Consider the following 20684-nt stretch of genomic DNA (forward strand, 5'->3'; position numbering starts at 1 on the left):
ATTGAATCTTCACTAAGATTTTGTGATCTTTAAAAGCAGAGCCCCCCAAAATCTTTAAAACGCTGGTTTAGGTTCTTCAAACTCATCCTATAATGCAATGCTGGAATTACTCATGTAAGTAGTTTCACATGTGGTCCAAATACCTGCTTTCAGAAAGGTCTGTTTAAGTTTTACTACACATTTACACCCTGTTTTCCACCTTCAATATGAAAACAACTGCCTTTGCCCTCCTGAAAACTATTTTGAGACTTTGACACTGTGAGTGTCACATTTTTAATCGGAGTAAGCTATATAGATAAACACAAACTATAAAACTTGCTCAGCACAGTGTTGAATTTGACATTGTTTATACAATCTATTATCTACTATTTTTGAAAAAGTCTTGAGATTGTTTTGTTTGTATTAATCCGTGATTGGCAGTGTCACAAATAGGCCTACAGTAAATTAGGAGGGTCTGTTTATGCTAATAAAAAACAACTGTTATGCTACTGGTTAAATTCTAGCTAAAGTTCTGGATTATTAAATTCAATTTATACTTTCATTTCATAATGTACTAAATGTTCCTATGCTGTCTAGTCCAGGCCCCACTGCCCACTCTCCACTGCATTATTTGGATTTAACTTCGCGCTCCACCCATGTCCCACAGTGACATCTATTTAGTCTGCTCCCACTCTGAAAGTTATTCCCAGGCTCAGAGGGCTGACTGTGACTGTGACTGTGACAGTGACAGTCCACCATCAACCATCAACCCAATCTGCTGCTCAAACAGTAGTCGGCGTGCTGAGCCAGGAACTAACCACTAGCTCCCTCTCTCTCTCTCTCTCTCTCTCTCTCTGTGAGACCTGGGACACCGAGGCGAAGTGGAAAGCTCATTCCACAACACGGCGGTCCTCCATGGCTCTGTGCAACGGAGACAGCAAGGTCAGTGGAGCCGGGACTACCCTGTGCTCCGGTACTGGGTGGCCCATTCGACTTCATGTTAGGACCCTGGTTGCGGGTGTAGCCCCCCCTGGTTAATTACGGCCTGTTTGCACCTCGGGGGGAAAGTTAGAGAGCGTGTAACGTTACCACCAGTGCCGCTGAACAGCACCGAGTGCGCTGCTCTGTGCCTGTTGCAGTGTTACGTTAACATGTTGCTCATAGTTGCTAACTAGCCAGATAGGATATCTCCGTGACGTTTAGCATAAATGTAATCTTAAGTATATTCTGCCTTCTTCCTATCGGGAGCCCCCCCAAGACCCTTTGCCTCCAAGCACCGCGTGGGTTTTAGCATAGCTCCGCTAACTTAGCCAGCTACTCACAGTGCATGCTAACAGGCTAATGCTAATTACTACTGTTTATATTATGTGAGCTAGCATGCTACATATGTAATTTATTAGCTAGCTTTAGCCGTGTAGAATTCGCAGTGACAGTGCTGCTAAGCTAAAGTCTTGCATTGTGATGTTTTGGTGTTGATTTTGGGAAGAGACACTGAGCTTCTGGTAAACCAATTTATTTCGCACGACCGCTGTGACACTTTGAGCTAACGTTAACTGACATGTTGCTAACGTCGTCACTAAGCTAGTAGGACCCAACTTGTGTTGCCGGTGTGATAACGGGAGGCACTACTCCGCTGTTACCAGCTGCTGTGGTAAAGTTTGCGCTATAGCTGTCTGGTATTTTGCCTCGTAGCTATACTGCTCGAGCTGCAATGATTGGTGACAGTGTGTTATAATCACGTCTAATCTATTTTAGACAACAAATCGGAGGCGATGGGCAGCATGGCTAATGCAAGTTGTTTTTAGAGACGGCGGAAGTGTTTGCACTAACCACGTGGGATCATGTTTCTTATCTGGCTCTCCTCGTCCAACTCGTATATGGACATATATTAGCTGTTAGTGATCTGACTCTTTTAAGTTCTTGTACTGAAATTGTTTCCACAAACGCGTGTATTCATAAAATAGTATTACAGATAGAAAATAGATGACAGGGTTGTGTCAAAGCACAGTAGATGAACGTCGTTCCTCATTAGATTTGTTGTAGTGGTTCAAGGACCTTTACTACAAGTAAAGAACCTTTGACAAACTTGTGGGTTTCATGTGATTCTCTTAATGGGCTGAGTGGTTGCAGCACACTTCACCCAAGTGACTGTCTTGTCTGTGTTATGGCTCACATGTCCATAATTATGTTAGGCCTGATTGAGTAGAATTTTCCATGGGTAGATCAGTGGTAGAGCACAGTAAAGTCTAGAATGAATAGGATACCCTTTTTCACCTGTCACATAACCAGGCATGCCTATTTTTTTGTGCAATAGTGTCCTGTCACAAAACCCTCTGTTTAAAGCATACAGTGGCAAGAGAAAGTATGTGAACCTTTTGGAATTTAATGGTTTTCTGCATTAATTTGGCGTAAAATGCTATCTGATCTAAGTCAAAAACAACCATAAAAACTTCACAGTGCAAGTATGTGTAAGAATGTGAACCTTTGAAATAATGACCTCAAAAAAGCGAATTGATGTCGGGCATTAACACAAGTTAAGAAAATTAGTTTGGAGGTGTGGAGTAGGGGTAATGCAATTGACAAATATTTTATTTTATTAATTTTTATTTTATACCGTGCCTCGCCAAAATGAGCTTTGAGGATATACGATCAAGAATTGTTGATTTACAAAAAAGCTGGAAAGTTACAAAGGGATGTCAAATAAATTCACCAGTCTACAGTTAGGTAAACAATCTACAAATGGAGACACTTTGGGACTGTGGCTGCTCTAACAAGAAGTGGGCTGTCAGTCAAAATCAGCCTAAGAGCACAACAAACACTCATTATTGAGGTAAAGAACAAACCCCGAGTGACAGCCAAAGATTTGAAGGCATCATTTGAACTGGCTAACATCTGTGTTCATGAGTCTACAGTAGATAAAACATTGAAAAAGCAGAGTGTCAATGACAGGACACTATGAAGGTGCTGCACAACTCAAGTTTGTCAAAGACCACATTGACACTCTATAGCGGTGTTGGCAAAATCTTTTGTGGACTATATTGAACTATTTGGAAAGAATACACAGCACTGCATTTAACGTAAAAAGGTCACTGCATATCATTATGAAAACATAATCTCAATCGTAAAGTATGGTGGACAAAACATCAACCAACCAGTAATGAATTCCAAGGGTTCACATACTTTTTCCACTATCACAGAGGTTTTTATGGTTGTTCTCAATAAAACATAAAAGATCAGAATTTCTTTATTATTTTAAGCACATTAATTAGATGAAGGTTCACATACATTTTCTTGCCACTGTGTATGCTTGTCTGTTCACTAAGTTCAGAACAAACCCTGCAAGGACTTTGAACAAATTAAAAGTTTTATTTTATTATTTTTTTTGATGTGTGTGTCAACAGCTGGAGATCAACAGCGCAGAGCAGAATGGGTCATGTGAGGGAGCAGTGGCGATCCTGGATGCTGGGGCTCAATATGGCAAGGTGATTGACAGACGGGTGCGAGAGCTATGTGTACGCTCTGAGATACTCCCTTTAGAGACCCCAGCATTTGCTATTAGAGAACAGGGCTACAGGTGAGCATGAAATGCACTTTATTCAATATTTACATTATATCTTTATGAGACATTATTGTCCTTATTTCACTGTTTTGTGAAAACTTATCTATATTTTGTTCATATGTTTTATAATCCATATTAACTTAATTGTTCTTCTCTTCATTGCCTTCTTAGGGCAATTATTATTTCAGGAGGTCCAGCCTCTGTTTATGCAGAAGATGCCCCCTGGTTTGACCCTGCCATATTCACCATTGGAAAACCTGTCCTTGGTATTTGCTATGGGATGCAGGTAACTATACACATGCATGCATGCATACACACAACTGTGTAAGGGGAGCTTTTGTAAAGATTAGTTCGGCTATCTGTCTTCCACAGTGCCTTTGCTCATGCATTTCTGTTAAAACCTAGTCACTGAGATTAGCCGGGTTTTGCTATGATGCTACACCAGGCCGCTGTTCAGCTCTCCTGGGACTTCACCACCTTCTTCAAGGGCACTTTGACACTAGCTGAGGGAGATGGGAGCATTACTCGCTCAATTTTCTTAGCTATCCCGGAAATTAAAATGTCCAGCCATCCATTCTCTATCACATTTTTCTGTGATGCAGAAAGATGTAGCATCACAGGACTCATATTGAAATGTCAAAACGATAATTCTGTTGTGTGTGTGTGTGTGTGTGTGTGTGTGTGTGTGTGTGTGTGTGTGTGTGTGTGCATTTGTGTTGCAGATGATGAATAAAGTTTTTGGTGGCACAGTACACAAAAAGAGTGTACGGGAAGATGGAGTGTTCAGTATTGGACTTGACAACACTTGTTCCCTATTCAGGTAATGATTTATCATGCAGACAACACAAGTTATTATAATATGTGATATTTTTCTTTTGCCAGCATCATACGTTTACCTGCTGTACACACATGTAGCTGCAGGGGGAGGGCATTGAAGGTGTTACATACTAATATATACTAATTATGTATGTTAATTTGTTACTGAAATACAGTCCTTTTATTTAATGAAACATCCAGTATGTCTAGAGAAGCCACTGTGAATCACTGTCGGTGAGCTGTGTTGTGCTAAGACATTGTGCAGGCATTCGTTATCTGTCACTGAAGCTCGATATTGTTACATTGTATTCTGTTATTAATCAGATTCTGAGATTTGATCAGAAATTTTATCAAACGCATTGTCAGATAATGCATTTTTGTAGCTGTTACTAAGAAATATGTCAGTATTAGTGTGAAGGTTCGTGTATAAACTGAACACCTTACTTATCAACAGAAATTGCTACCATCACCGTATAACGTCACATAATTAAAGGCCTGATATTTATTTGTAAAATGAGTCATATTATAATTAATGCTTGTGCTAATTTGAATGTAAATCAGGCAGCAAACACTCATTCTGCTGATGTAAAACAGCTAAAGAAAAAAGTCCTTTTTACGTGGATTAGCCTGATATAGTCAATGTAGTCATCTACTCACTCATCACTAAAAATAAACACTTATTGATTAATCAGCAACCATATGGTGCCATTTTCTCTATTAAGAAGATGTGGACAGTGTGTACAACACAACGGCTGCTTAGCCGGTTTGTTCCAGTGCCATATTTGCTTTTTAAACTGCTGAAGCGTTCCAGCAGTCGTATTTCCCCTGGTTGTTTAACAAATACTGTAGAGTCTGAAATAGAAGAATATAGTAATGTATTAAAGTCAACTTCTCACATTTAACTCAAATGCACATACTGAAAAAGAAACAACTATAATGTGCCATGTTGTTGAACACAACACATCATCTTCTGACATCTTATGTGTGCTTGTCTTATCAGAGGCCTTCAGAAGGAGGAACTGGTCCTGCTGACCCACGGAGACAGTGTAGATAAAGTCGCTGATGGCTTTAAAGTGGTGGCCCAATCAGGAAACATCATTGCGGGTGAGCAACATGCTCCATGTAATCCAAAATTAGAAAGGAAGGAAGGGGAAAAAATGCTTTTTTTGTTTGTTTGTTTTAGAAAGCCTCAGACTGTGTGTGTATTTAAACCCGACACAGCCTGTGAGAAGAATGTTTAATCTGTATGTTGAGTGTTTTTCTTCAGATCAATCTGAAATCCTAATTTATATGTTGTACTAGTTTTTCTTAAATGTCCTCTTTAAAAGTGGCCCTCAAACACCGGAATGCAACAATACAGTACATATCTCTATTATCATCATCAGGGATTGCTAATGAACAGAAGAAACTGTATGGGACACAGTTTCACCCTGAAGTTGACCTGACAGAGCGAGGCATGGAGATGCTGCGAAACTTCCTCTTTGAGATTGCAGGATGCACAAATAACTTCACTGTACAGAACCGCCAACAGACCTGCATCAATGACATCAGAGAAAAAGTCGACAAATCTAAAGTGCTGGTGAGTGAAACTGTGTTGAGTGTGTGTGTGTGTGTTTTTATTCAAACCAAAAATTAGATAACAGAACTAATATTTTATCAGCATATTTAATGTGTTATGGGTATAATATGACTGAACATCTACTGTTGTGTTTTTGAGTGTGAAGTGTGGGAGCTGCTCAGAGTGATGACAGCAGAACTGGTGGGAAGTTAATTAGAACCAATTCAATTCTCAAATTAAACTCTGCTATAGGAGCAGTTTCAAACTAGGCTTCATCTCAGGGGAGTGTGAAGGCAATAAATGAGTGTAGAAAATGGGCTCAAAGCAGAGGATTTATATTTAAAGAAATACACTGAACCTCTGTGCCTTGTTCCTCTACTAAAGTTAAAGGGTTACATACCTCACTATTTGTTACTATTCTGTGTCAGAGCATGTTCCTCTGGTAGTATTTGGTATTTTGTGTAACTCCCAAGAACTGGTGAGTTAATTAGAAGTAAAGTGAGGACAAAGCTGTAGTGATCACTTTCTTTACAGCCTGCAAGAAGATAAAATGCCAGAAATGTGGCATGGGGTGTTTACCTGGCTAATATGATTCTAGTTCAGCAACATTATATATTTACTTTACTTAGTAACTAGTTTTGGATGATTTCCTCAGGTGCTGCTGAGTGGTGGAGTTGACTCAACAGTCTGCACAGCTCTGCTTAACAAAGCTTTAAACCAGGACCAGGTAATAGCAGTTCACATTGACAATGGCTTCATGAGGAAAAGAGAGAGCCAGAGTGTGGAGGAGGCCCTCACCAAGCTGGGCATCAAAGTCAAAGGTAGGAGCGAAGAAGAGGTGGTATAATAACACCTACCTATCTAATAACAAGTTGGACTTGTCCTGTGCTGACATAATTGTATAACTCTTTGCACTACAATTGCTGAGAAAATTTTGTCATTAACAATTTTGGAACTCTTTTCATTATACTTACTTTGTCTATGATGTGATCTCTGTTTTTCCTCTCATCTTAAATGTTGCTCTCTTCAGTGGTGAATGCAGCTCATACCTTTTATAATGGAACAACAACTCTTCCCATATCTGAGGAGGATAGGACACCACGGAAACGCATCAGCAAGACCTTGAATATGACTACAAATCCAGAAGAGAAAAGGAAAATTATTGGAGACACATTTGTCAAAGTTAGTGTTAGCTTTGAAGTTAAGAAATATGTGATATGTAAATAAGTATTCACAGCCTTTGCCATGAAACTCAAAATTGAGCTCTGGTGCATCTTGTTTCCTTTAATAGATGTGTGTGACTAAATTTGTTTTTTTTACATTTTAAATTTGTTAGCTAGTCTGTAGCCTTGTTACCATGCATTACATATCAATTATCACATTGTGACTTCAGCTCAGTTATTTTGTGCATTTATTTATTTATTTAGTTTATTCATTTAAAAGTTTTTGTTTTAGAATTTTTCTTTGATTTACTAGTTGAATCTGACTTTGTAAATTGTGTTGCTTCACAGGTGGCAAATGAAGTGATTGGTGAGATGAATCTGAAGCCAGAGGAGGTTTTCTTGGCCCAGGGTACCTTGAGGCCTGATCTCATTGAGAGTGCGTCTCATATTGCCAGCGGCAAAGCAGAGGTCATCAAAACGCACCACAACGACACTGAGCTCATCCGCAAACTTAGAGATGAGGTATTACATATACTAACACGCCTACACATTTTGTAATGTCATTCATTTCTGTGTATATTCCAGGACATGATTCACTACATACTTAAATCCACTGTGCCTTTTTGAATTGTGATAGTCAAGTGGAAAAGCCACAAAAATGAAAACCTGTCAGTAGGTGAAGACTGATTATACTAAGGGTCATTGTTAATTATACATGTCAACATCTTACCTCTGCACATGTTTTCTTCACCTACTGTCTCTCATATATTTGTTATTATATCTATACAGTACCTTGCAGTAGTGGAGAATGTTGCATAGCCTACGTGGCTATAAAATGTTTTTTCATAGTGCTAAAATAACTTGAAGTTCCCTCAATATTTTAAGTTGAAGTAAAAACAGGTATTGGGAACAGCAGATTACTGCTGCTTTGACGGATGAGACTTTAATGGATTTTGCAGCACTTTGCACCAGAAACGGTTTGATTCTTTGGTTGTGCAGCCTCTTAGAATTTCTGGTTCTTCTGTAATTTTGACTTCTACATCTAGGACTTCTTGATGCACGAGTTGTATTTACTTCTGCTTTGCACCGAAAATCATTAAGACTGCGTAAAAAGAGCATCTGCTATTGCAGACAAGAGGAGAGATTATGTAATTCAGAATGGCTGAGCTATCATGCAGTCCCTCATAGTCTTTAAAATCCCATAATAGCTTTAACTTGCTTTTCCCATAAACAGACACATTTATGATCTCATCTCTCCACACAATCATGGAATGATTCTAAAAAACTAGAAGTTTGTCAAATGTCTAAGTATCTCAAAGATGCTCAGCTTCTCGGAGGACATTTCAGCATTATCCTGCACTATTACACTCAAAGGAGCATTGAAGCTGCTGTTTAGTTCTCATATATTATTCGTTGTATAGGTGCTTTTCTCAGCCCTTCTCTATAAATGCACAACTGAATCACCTCAGCACATCCCTCATTCCCTCATGGATAAAATGCGGTTTCTACTTGTTTGTGATTCACCAGGGAAAAGTAATCGAACCATTGAAAGATTTCCATAAAGATGAGGTCAGAGCGCTGGGGAGAGAGCTGGGCCTACCAGAGGAGATTGTCTCTCGACATCCTTTCCCTGGCAAGTATCTGAATATACACACACACTATGTGACTAGTCTAACAAAACATCATAAATTTGATCCATATTAACAAATCACTTTGTTCAGTTGAATTTTGATGTGCTTTTGCCTTAATCTGTCTCTTTTATCTCACATGTAGCCAGTCAGTTAGTCCATCGAACTCAAAATACTTCTGCATTGCAACACTTCACTCCTTATTTGCTTTTGCCTTTAGGTCCTGGTTTGTCCATCAGAGTGATTTGTGCAGAGGAGCCTTACATCTGTAAGGATTTTGCTGAAACAAACAACATCCTCAAAATCATCACAGACTTTTCTGCAAGTGTCAAAAAGGTCAGAACAATACAGATAGAAATCTGTCTGAGCATAACCACTGTGTGGACTAGTTATAACTGTACACACTAATATAATTTATTTTGTAGTTTAGAAAAATAACAAAAATAAAGATGTCATGCTATTGGCAAGGGCAATTGTAACCAGTCAGTTTAATGCAATGCTGCCCACACACCAAAGCAGAAGGTGTTTAGTCAATAGCTAAGTTAATATTTTGCAACCTCTGCTGGTTTGTTGGCTGCATAGCAGCAATATCTAACAGAGATGTTTTTCTTTTCTTTTTTTTTAACATTGTTTTTCACTTTGCTGCTGAGAAGAATGTGGGGAAAAAGATCACATATGCAGAAGTTACACTACGTACTGACAAAATGACAAATCTAGAACTAGTCAGTAATTTACCATGTCATGTAGAACATTAGATTAATAATAGAAGTTCAATCTTTAAATTTAGTCATTTGGCAGACGCTTTTGTCAAAAGTGACTTACAAGTAAGGTACAAGGGTAGGCAAGATAAGGTAGGCGTCTTGCCTAAGACCCCTACTGGAAGTAGGCCGCAGCTGGGATTCGAACCCCAAACTTGCCACTACACTATCCAACTGCAATCTTCTAGATTATTTTTTTTTTATTTTGTAGCTGTATTGCTAAGTTAAAGGTTATTTCAAGCTGACATGCTATATTGATCTGATTTATTTAGACATGTTGTATCTGTGGTATTATAGTAAAAAACAGCTTGTTTAAGTGTTGTCAGAATAAGTAAAAATATGTCTGCAACAGCATTTGTCATATTTGTCCAATTTTACGTTTTAAAATCGGTCTCTCTCTTCTGCAGCCACATGCTTTGCTGCAGAGAGTCAAGTCATGCATATCAGATGAGGAGGAGGAGAAGCTCATGCAGATCACCAGCCTTCATTCACTCAATGCCTTCCTGTTGCCCATCAAAACTGTCGGCGTCCAGGTAAAAAGGTTTCATAACACAAGAAATAATTCAGTTATCTCTGTGAATAGCAGAAAACATTGCATCACTCTTGCTGTTTGTCTCTTTGTTTTTTAACTATAATTTAGTGGTTAACCATGAGGCACACCCACATAGATCCCACACAGATTTCATACTTAACTCAGTCTTGTCTAGGAGAGAAAATCTGGGACATTGCAGTGGTTTTTCTCTATGTGCTCTGTAGAAATGGTTAAATGTGGCCAAACATCACTTTCCACTCATTTTACAAAGACCTTCAGTGTTGCCTGGAGAGAATGATGGGCATGACTTTCCTCACCCAAACATTGCTTTCAGACTGTTTGTATGTGTGGGCGTCTCCTATTATTTCCTGTTTGAAGCCAGAGGTTTAAATTTAAGCTAAACCTCAAATTGTGGGTCAGACTGGAAATGTTACATAAACATGTGCAGCTTTCACTGTCTGGGGAGTTTGCTGGAAGTTAAAACCTTATTCAAACTCTTATTTATAGAAACTTCACTGTTTAACAGAAAAAAAAAATCAGAGCGTGTTAGGAAGAGTGCAAATATGCATACACTGATCTAAAATTTTATTTAATGTTTTTGTTGGTATATCGTCTTTGTAGCTCTGTAAGATTTAATTAAAGAAAGCCTGTTTTTATAATGACTATACAAATGCATTAAAATAACTTTGTTTGTGTCTCAGGGTGATTGCCGGTCCTATAGTTACGTGTGCGGCGTCACGAGTAAAGAGTCTCCACACTGGGAATCTCTCATGTTCCTGGCCAGACTTATCCCGCGCATGTGCCATAGCATCAATAGGTAATAAACAGAAGTTTGCCTACAGTTTTACTGTTCCTCTGTTGTCAGTGATGTGCCATAGAAGACACAGTGGAACACACAGACGCTTACAATTCTTCATTCATGTTTCCAGAGTTGTGTATGTATTTGGGTCCCACGTGAAAGAGCCGCCAACAGACATTACCCCAACCTTCCTGACCACAGGGGTCCTGAGCACACTCAGACAGGCTGACTTTGTTGCTCACTCCATCCTGAGAGAGTCTGGTAAGTGTGTGTGCTGGAGTGATTTCAGACATTTGAATAAGGCTTTATGTACTGAAGCATTACAGATTTTTGGTAGGATTTATATATGGCAAATATGTGTGAGCAGCTTGAGTAAATCCAAAAAGGATGCAACCACGGTTCTAACAATACAGTTTCTGAGGCCCATCCACTCCTTTTTTTTTTTGTAAACTCTCCTATTTAACTAGAACTGTGTACTTTGCATACCTGCAGCCTCATTCTGTGTAGATAGTTAGGACATGTTTTGTGTATATCTCAAAAATAGTCCACAGTCTAAATAGTTTTGTTTCATTAAGATGTTGTTTTTTAAGGCATTACAGTCATGTGAGCAAAAAATTGACAGAGGCTCTACTTGAAGTATTGGCATTGTCAAATGGACAGGTGCAGGGTAACATTCAGTGTAAATGTCTCTGAATATAGAGATGGTAGAGATGTCTGAACAATTTGTTTTACTTTCAGGCTACTCTGGTAAGATCAGCCAGATGCCGGTCATCCTGACCCCCCTGCACTTTGACCGTGACCCACTGCAAAAGCAGCCATCTTGTCGGCGCTCTGTGGTGATCCGTACCTTTATCACCAGCGACTTCATGACCGGTATCCCTGCCATGCCAGGCAACCATATCCCAGAGGAGGTATGTAGCCCCTTAAATCTTACTTAGTAATTTGGATTAACCTAGATTTAGTTGTAAACAAAAAGTGTCTCTGGATTTGTTCAGTTTTAAATAATCATTTTTTTCTGATTTGATATATCAGGTGGTGCTGAAGATGGTAAATGAGATCAAGAAGATCCCAGGCATTTCCAGAGTCATGTATGATCTGACCTCCAAACCACCTGGCACCACAGAGTGGGAATAAAACATAACCTGACGTCATGCTAATAGGACACACATTCACACACATTGCACAAACACACAACATATTTGAGAGAGGGCTTGCAAACTCCTCTCCTTCCCTTTTGTCCTTCCCTCCTTCCAACTCGCCTCCCTCTCCCCCTCCCATCTGCTTTCCCCCCCCCCTCTCTCCGACATTCCGATGGAAGGCAGACCGTACTGTGACGGGCGCACATGCAAAGGCGCTACTACTCTGCTTTCCACCAATCCTCCCTGGTCTTAATATTTTTGGCGCTAGGCATTGATCAGTGTTGGTTATTGATAATATATTGTCGTTTTTGTTCCATCTACAACAAAGAATTTTCCTCTCTGATGAAAAGCTAAACTGCTGCTTCCTTTTGTGACGACAACCATGTTAGGCAAGTGACAAGAAGCTGTGAATGTTCAGGAAGTGGACTTGATGTTGTGCCTCAGGTTGCATTATCAGATGAGAGAAATGAAATGAAAGCAAACAATATTGTGATTTAAAAAAAAGAAAAAAAAAAAAAGAAAGAACAGCAGGAGAGTTTAAACATCTGCAAATGTTTTCTGCCTTTTTGTTGGATGTTATTCTTTTACTGTTGTAGGGCAGAATGTTCTCAGCCTAAGACTATCCTCTCTATTTGTTTATTTTCACTTTCTGCCTGTATACTGTGCTATGAGAAAGGTTGTTGTGCAGTGATTCGGCTGAACAGACAACCTCTGTGACCAATCAACAATTTTAAAGCTTTTTGTTTTGCCAAAAGTACAATATGCTGTGGTGGTATATAACATTTTGGGCTCCACTAGCGATCTTCTCCAAATGACAATTATTATTGTGGAATACTCGTTGTGGACAGCAGTCGACTCAAGACTGGCTTTGTTGTGATGACTGGTGTGCAGCTGTGCAGAAGGTCAATATGATGGGTAACTTTGTACGTGCCTGTTCTATTGTTTTATTTTTCTTTGGTGTGACCTGACCTGGACTCTGATGTATCCAGAAAGGAGGATGTAACACTGTTTCTCCTCGTGCTGCAATATGTATGCTCTTTATTAATAAACATGACAAGAGGACTAACTAATAACAAAATTATACAGTAGAGTTTATAGCCACATTGTGTAAATTGCTGTTGTCACTTCATTGTTTGGCTGCTCTTTTGTTACGCAGGGGAACATTTTTGCACATGCTGTTCTTTTCACCCATAAAGCCTCGGTGCTTTATCAAACATAACAGAATCATACATCCAGTGGGAACTTCACCTTATAGAGTGTGTCGCTGTGTAGTGTCAAAGTTCGGGTTAAGAGTACTGTCTGTTGCCACCTCCTCTAACATAAATTCACTGTGTCTCAGAAAGGCATTATTGTTTCATTTTCTTCTGTACTGTCACACATGAAGTACATTATAACCTCTAGTCTACAGTCTTGTTATTTAGACCTCAGTGAATATAGTGCTCAGGTTTAACTGAGTTTTAAAAGTGTATTGTACCCTGTTAGAGACATTTTCACTTGGACATGGTGGTTCTCTTGCCTCCAGAATTTGTCTTTGTGCCTCTCATCCTCTGTTATATCCTTAACCTTTAGTGGCAAAATACTCGAGACTAACTTGTCTTAACTGCTATTAGTGTTGTTCCATATGTTCTGCCTTTTATACGTGTGTATTTTATGTTACATATGTCTCAATAGAAAACAGCAGCTTTATAATAACAGACATATTAAGTTGTAGATTGATTTAATTGTAATACCAATAACATTAAGTTATGCAATTTATGTCTGACTTTTTTCTTTTCTCATCTTTTTTTGTTCGGCAATGCTCATTCTCCTTAGTAACGTGCCTCAAACCAAGCCACTGCATGCAGTTTCAACTATGATGACATTTGTACAATGGAAAACTGAGCTTTAATAAAGATCTCCATGTTGAAACTTCTCACTTCTCGCATATAACATCTTATCTACTTTGGACTTTCTTAGATTTTCTTTTTACACTTTAAACCAAGTACAAGTCATCGCTATCTACTGCCGAATGCAGTAGATAAAAAAGATGTGTTAACAGTAATTAATAACAATGATAACAGTTATGGATCTTCTTGAGAAAACTGGTGCACAGGCTGCAGGTCACTGTAGGTCTCAGATCTGAAATGGTCCTGTGGATTGTGACTACAGACGTGCCTGTGGTTCAGTCGTATGCTGCTGACTGTACGTCTATATGCAGAGTGACCGAACAACTATTTATCCTGCTCTTGTCAAAGAAGCGATAAATGTATCTCTCATTATATCTCCTTATACATCCATTGTTGTGTAACGCGTTGACACAGTATCCTCCATCCCTCTAAGTTACAGTGATACTTGTTGACCAGCAGACACAGCTGCGTAGTTTAAAGGTCTTGTTTGAAATAGAGTTCATCAGTCAGACGTCTCTCAGGTGAGACCGATCACAAGGGCTCAATCACAAACTCGCATACTGAAAATAATCATTTATCATTGCAACTATACAAGAAATACATCTGAATATCTCCTACACTGTATGTACGTTTTTTTTTTTTTTTTAATAAAGCCCATTTGTGCGCAGTCAGCCATTGTTACCCAGCAGATGTCCCTCTGTGTGCCAGGGGTTCAGGTGTGTGCTTGTCCCCACTGACTGAGAGACAAGAGCAGACAAGTTCAGTCACCCATCAACATGCCACAGAGCCGCGCTCAGGGGACGAAGCACGGCTTTGGAACAGTATCCGTGCTTTAAAGTTGCAACTGTACAAGTCACCACATGCAGCTGGCAATTAACTCCTGGCCTGTGGCAGTTTGGCTTCGGGACTTGACCGCTGCACAAACGAATAAAGTGGGCGAAGTGAACGCAGAAGACATGAAATGATGGGATGATTCTGTTATATTTCAAATAATTTATTAATTTACTTGACGTGTAAGTGTGTATGTGCATGTGTTTTGTGGTCCAGGCCCAGGATCATATTTGTGTTCATAGAGGGACCTGTGTGCCACCTTTTGAACCTCACCTCATTTATACAGCATTAATAAGATAATTATATGTTAACATTTAATAAAATTACCCAAATCATTCTCATTAAATAGAAGTTAATACTGAGCCACTCACTATAATCCAGCGTCACCCTCTTCGTCACTTTTGCATTGCTGAAACTGTTTTCAGTTTACCTCCCTTGAGAGCAGATAAAGCACCTGTCACACTTCACTGTCTACCACAGAGAGAGAGAGAGAGCTCGCACCACCGACTCCTTTCTGCGTCCAAATAACATGGAAATCAAACGCTTTGTGTTTGGATTATGTGTCTTTTTTTGCTTTTACAGGTCTGTCTCAGCATCCACATGCAAGCTGAAGGCCAAGTTCAACCTGAGTGGCTACAAGAATACAGACAAAAAGAAGGTTGTTGTTGGGGGGATGTTTCCCGTCCACATGCGGATTGCTTCTAGTAATGGCAACACTTCCAATGTGCCTGTGTCCGCGGGGTGTGTAGGGTGAGTTGAGCCGTCTTTCACCTGCTCGAATGTGTTTTTTGGTTAATGTGACTGTGTTGGTTTTAGTCTCCTGTAGCTTAAGTTGTTAGGATGAATTGAAATAACCACAGATAATGTTAAACTCCCAACAAAGATAGTTAATTTAAAATTTTTGCCTTTAAATGAGAAATAATTTGATTGGAGTGACTTAATTATGTGTTTCAACTACATAGTGTCCTCCTGAGAGCTCTTAAAGTCACGATTTTACTGCAGAAATTAAGATGGAGCACAGCGGCGCCCCATGAGGCCAATTAGCCACAGTAGCGCATAATATTATGAAGACAGGCTTTTAAAGTGCAGTGTTCAACAGTAAACAGCAAGTCTGTAAACTGTCCTCTTGTGGCTGATTTAGGTAACAACAATAATACTGAAGGAGTGTTTTTCTCTGTGTTGAAGCCACAAAAGACATCAGGGCTGTAGATTCATAGAAATGTACTGCTATTTCATCACCCTCCCATGATTCTTTAGGTTTAACTTTCGTACCTTCCGCTGGACACAGACCATGCTATTTGCAATCAATGAAATAAACACTAGGAAAGACCTATTGCCCAATACCGAGCTGGGATATGTTATCTACGATTCCTGCTTCACCATCTCCAAGGCCGTGGAGGGCACTCTTACTTATCTAACGGGCCAAGACGAGGCTGTACCCAACTACCGCTGTGGCACTGGGGCACCTCTGGCCGCTCTAGTGGGTGCTGGGGGCTCAGATCTGTCCATCGCCACTGCTCGAATAATGGGACTTTATCACTTCCCACAGGTAGGTGGCTGACAACAGGATAGACAGAAATGAGGAAAATGAACACAATGAGATATCGACATCTTCATCCTCCTCATCATTTTAGGTCAGCTATTGTTCATCATGCTCTGCCCTGGAAAGTAAGTTCCAGTTTCCCACCTTCCTGAGGACCATTCCCAATGACAGGAACCAGTCCACAGCTATGGCCCAGCTGGTGCTGCACTTTGGCTGGACCTGGGTGGGCACAATAGCTGCTGATGATGACTATGGCAAGTATGGCATCAAAGACTTCAAGGACCAGGTGGAGGAGGCCGGAGTCTGTATCTCCTTCTCTGAGACCCTGCCAAAGGTGATCCGTTCATCTGTCCAGTCAATATTTCACTCTCACACCTGTTATTTTGATCACATCAATCACCTCTAACATATTTTCTTTCCCCTCTTCTACCACTTGTATAAATCTCAGGTGAGTTCCCCACAGGACATCCAACGTATTGTTAAAACTGTTGCTGAGTCCACGGCGAAGATCATCGTGGTCTTCTCTTCAGACGTGGACCTTAGTCCTCTCATTGCTGAGCTGATTCAGCACAATGTGACCAACCGCACCTGGATCGCCAGTGAGGCCTGGGTCACCTCTGCTCTTATCAACCAGCCCGGCGTGAGTGCTTAGAGTCTGAACATCCATCGGCACGAGCCACAGTGTACGCAGCAGTTGAAGCTGAAGTTGATAACATGCATGGTTTCATTCAGGTGAGCTCGTTGTTGGGTGGTACTCTTGGCTTTGGGGTGAAGAGGGCTGACATACCTGGTCTTCAGGAGCATCTACTGAACCTGGACCCCTATGCTGACTTGCTCACTGAGGAATTCTGGGAGAAGGTACGTTCATTAAAAAGACTGGAGTAACAAGTCGTATAGACGTGAAGTTTTTGACCATATTTTACCTTACAGTTATTTAACTGCACATTGAACTATGGTAAAGCTCTGAGTCAGACCAAAAGCGCTATGGTGGCTAATGGTACACTGTCCAGAACAGCGAGGTCAGTTCCTGATGGGCTGTGCACAGGAAAAGAGTCTCTGGCAAAAATGAACAGCACCTACTCTGATGTCTCCCAGTTACGAATCACTTACAGGTCAGTTCTCAACACAAAGTACAACTACAAGTATCATAGATGCTTATAATGTTACAGCCACTGCTACAAAATAATGTTTCCCTTAATTAGAAGTGTAATCAGATTTATTTATAAGCACTAAGGAATTTGTGTCTCCTTACAGTGTGTACAAAGCTGTGTACGCTGTGGCTTTTGCTTTGCACAACCTGGAGTACTGTGTCCCCGGACAGGGACCATTCGTTGGAAATAGCTGTGCTGACATCACCAACTTCGAGCCATGGCAGGTAAGCCTGTGTGCATGTTCATCTAGATTCATATGCAGTATGCTGAATGTGCATGTGACTTAAATTTGGCACGATTTTTCTCTCCAGCTGATGTACTACCTGAAGAATGTGCGTTTCAAAGTGCCGCACACAGATGAAGAGATCTATTTCAACGAGGGAGATGTGGAGGGCCTTTATGACATCATTAATTGGCAGGTGAATAGCGATGGGGAAATATCCTATGTCACTATAGGACTCTACAATGGCTCAGCAGCCCCTGGAGACCGGATGACCATAAAGAATAACTCCATTATATGGAACAACCAAGTGCTGGAGGTCAGTAACAAAATAAGATTTTAACCAGTTGACAAATATACCTGTTAGTGTGTATTTTTATCACACAGTCATAAGTGCCTCCATATGTGTGTGTGTGTGTGTTTGTGCTGCAGCCTCCTCGGTCAGTGTGCAGTGAAAACTGTCAGCCTGGAACCAGGAAGGGGATTCGGCAGGGAGAGCCAGTCTGCTGCTTTGACTGTATCCCTTGTGCTGATGGAGAGATTAGCAACACAACAAGTCAGTATACAGATTTAAAAATTGAATCTTAGAGATAAAGAAACATTAAAAAAAATAATCAAATGTTTTCCACATAAGCTGCAAATAACGTGTACTTAAAGATCAGAACTGTCATATGTGGGCTAAATAGTCATTTTAAGTTTTCAAAGGACAATGGCATCTATTAAGGTGCCATTTAACTCTGAATTAATAAAGACACATAATTATAGCTGTTCAGTATAAACGTGATACAAAAACATCATAAGATAAACCTGCTATCCCCACCCCCCCATTTCTGACAGACGCTCGCGAATGTATTCTGTGCAGCGGGGACTACTGGTCAAATGATGCTCATGATGTCTGTGTACCAAAAATCATTGAGTTCCTGGCCTTTGGAGAGCCTCTGGGCATCACTCTCATAGCTATCTCTGCGTTTGGAGCTCTAGTCACCATTGCCGTCATGGTGAGATATGCACCTGGAAATCCACTGTACCTCCTAAAGATGCCATCAGACTTCTTGTTGAGGATGTTATGGAGCTAAAATGTTCTGTTCTACCTTGTCCAGATAGTGTTTATCATGCACATTGGCACCCCTCTGGTGAAGGCCAATGATGCTCTGTTGAGTTTCACACTGCTCCTTTCACTGGTGGTAACCTTCCTCTGCTCCATCGTCTACCTCGGAGAGCCTCAGAAATGGAGCTGCATGACCAGCCAAGTGGCCCTGGCCCTGGGCTTTGCTCTCTGCCTCTCCTCCATGATGGGTAGGTACACTGCTACGAAAGGTCTAAGTGATTTATGTATTTGTGCGTTTGTTTGCCTGGAAATAATACCATGTATCTCTGTCTATCCCTGTCTAAGTATCTTCAGGGTTCTCACTCTTTTAGTTGCCTTGGTAAAAACAACAATATCAAAATTGCAATATATTGTCCAAGGGTAAAATGCACTCTGCACTTACATTGATCTTTCTTTGCTTCAGGTAAGGCAGTGGTGTTGATGATGAGAGCTCAGGCATTAAAAGCAGTCCGAACCAAAGCCAAAGCAGCTGCCAAAGCCGCAAAAGCAGCAGCTGAGGCAGCAGCCAAAAGTCCTGACGTTATTGTTACCAGCACCAGTAACAACAACGACACCAGTGCTGCGGCCAAGCCTGAAGTTGACAGGCTCACCTGTGCCCACCAGAGGGCGATAGCTGCTGTGGCAACATTGATACAAGTAAATGCATTTTAAAATGGAAACTTGTACCTAACTCCTGTTACTACTGTCAGGTGTAATTTCTGACATTATCATCTCTCGGCCCAGGCTGTAGCATGTACAGTGTGGCTCCTCATCCTCCCTCCACACCCACGAAAAAACACAGCAGCCCAGAATATAAAGATCATTCTCGAGTGTGATGAAGGCTCTGTGATCTTCATCTGCTGTATCTTTGGCTATGACATCCTGCTGGCTCTGGTGGCCTTCATCTTTGCCTTCATAGCGCGCAAACTGGAGGACAACTTCAGGTAGGGAGCACAAAGGATGAGCAATTAGGAAAGCTCTAAGAGCCCTGGCTCACTGGGGGCAAGGGAAATAAATCATAACGTAATATATCTGTCTGGTGGTATAAGGAAAAATCATAAAATGCAGAATATACTATATAAAACTCATCTACAATAGGAGATTAAGTAATGACACATTTTTTCTGCGTTCAGCAAGAATAACCACTTTGGTTTTTAAGAATGCTTCTTCTAACCACACAGAGCCACGATGCATGTTTTTTTGTTTATCTTCCAGTGAGGGTAAGTGCATGACCTTCGGCTTGCTGGTCTTCTTCATTGTGTGGATCTCCTTTGTCCCTGCTTACCTGAGCACACGTGGAAAGTTCATGGTTGCCGTCCAGATTTTTGCCATTCTGGCTTCCAGCTTTGGCGTCCTGACCTGCATCTTTTTGCCCAAGTGCTACGTTCTTTTGGTCAAACCTGAACGCAACACGGAGGAAATGTTGAAGCCCCGTCCCAAACCAAAAGAGGGGACCTTAACTGGGACCTCACTCTCACTTGCTACTTCTGCTACTGAGGTCCATGCTACCACCGCTATTGATTAGTGGTGTGACAGTAAGAGCTACACTGAACCACGGTAATAAATCTATAAGCCATATCCATGAGGAGAGATAACCGCTACCTCAACAATTAGTAAGAAAAAAAGAAAAACAAAACTATTACAGGAAATGAAACGTTAATATTTAACATAACATAATAAGATTACTTCACTTGCTTTGCTGTGATGTCTGTTATGTTCTGCTAAAACACTTTTTTTTATTAAGTTCAGACTCTTAATGTCACTGTTTCACTAACTGTTTCAGAGGTGGTAGGAAAATTTAAATATTTATATTGAGTACATTTCTGTTATAGCTATAAATCAGTTTCAAACACATCTGACAACTTATACCACTTATGCTACAGTTAAAATATTTTATAAAATGTTGTAACTGCTTTTAACACAGTATGTAAATTAATAAACTCTGATCTTAATAAAAGCTTTACTTAAAACTTAATAAATGGTATTTTCAGCCACTGTAATAAATGTTATTGTTAAAAAACTATATTCATTTCAA

At 40.3% G+C, this 20684-nt stretch overlaps 2 protein-coding genes across 2 annotated transcripts; both read left to right on the forward strand.

Moving 5' to 3' along the window:
- Nucleotides 1-773: 773 nt before the first annotated feature.
- Nucleotides 774-13846, forward strand: gmps (guanine monophosphate synthase). Its single transcript, XM_026375223.1, has 16 exons — nucleotides 774-921; nucleotides 3381-3553; nucleotides 3710-3824; nucleotides 4261-4358; nucleotides 5355-5458; nucleotides 5740-5933; nucleotides 6568-6733; nucleotides 6943-7094; nucleotides 7424-7597; nucleotides 8603-8708; nucleotides 8924-9039; nucleotides 9869-9994; nucleotides 10695-10810; nucleotides 10923-11053; nucleotides 11531-11703; nucleotides 11825-13846. The coding sequence occupies exons 1-16, from the start codon at nucleotides 895-897 to the stop codon at nucleotides 11924-11926; spliced, it is 2073 nt and encodes a 690-aa protein (XP_026231008.1). The 5' UTR covers nucleotides 774-894; the 3' UTR covers nucleotides 11927-13846.
- Nucleotides 13847-15177: 1331 nt separating this feature from the next.
- LOC113174483 (vomeronasal type-2 receptor 1) lies at nucleotides 15178-20201 on the forward strand. Its single transcript, XM_026378535.1, has 14 exons — nucleotides 15178-15398; nucleotides 15906-16197; nucleotides 16283-16525; nucleotides 16640-16831; nucleotides 16924-17049; nucleotides 17122-17303; nucleotides 17446-17566; nucleotides 17654-17881; nucleotides 17995-18118; nucleotides 18400-18560; nucleotides 18663-18858; nucleotides 19074-19306; nucleotides 19394-19593; nucleotides 19865-20201. The coding sequence occupies exons 1-14, from the start codon at nucleotides 15178-15180 to the stop codon at nucleotides 20172-20174; spliced, it is 2829 nt and encodes a 942-aa protein (XP_026234320.1). The 3' UTR covers nucleotides 20175-20201.
- Nucleotides 20202-20684: the final 483 nt, after the last annotated feature.

Source organism: Anabas testudineus, chromosome 13, assembly GCF_900324465.2.
Source record: "Anabas testudineus chromosome 13, fAnaTes1.2, whole genome shotgun sequence".
Taxonomy (NCBI): Eukaryota; Metazoa; Chordata; class Actinopteri; order Anabantiformes; family Anabantidae; genus Anabas; species Anabas testudineus.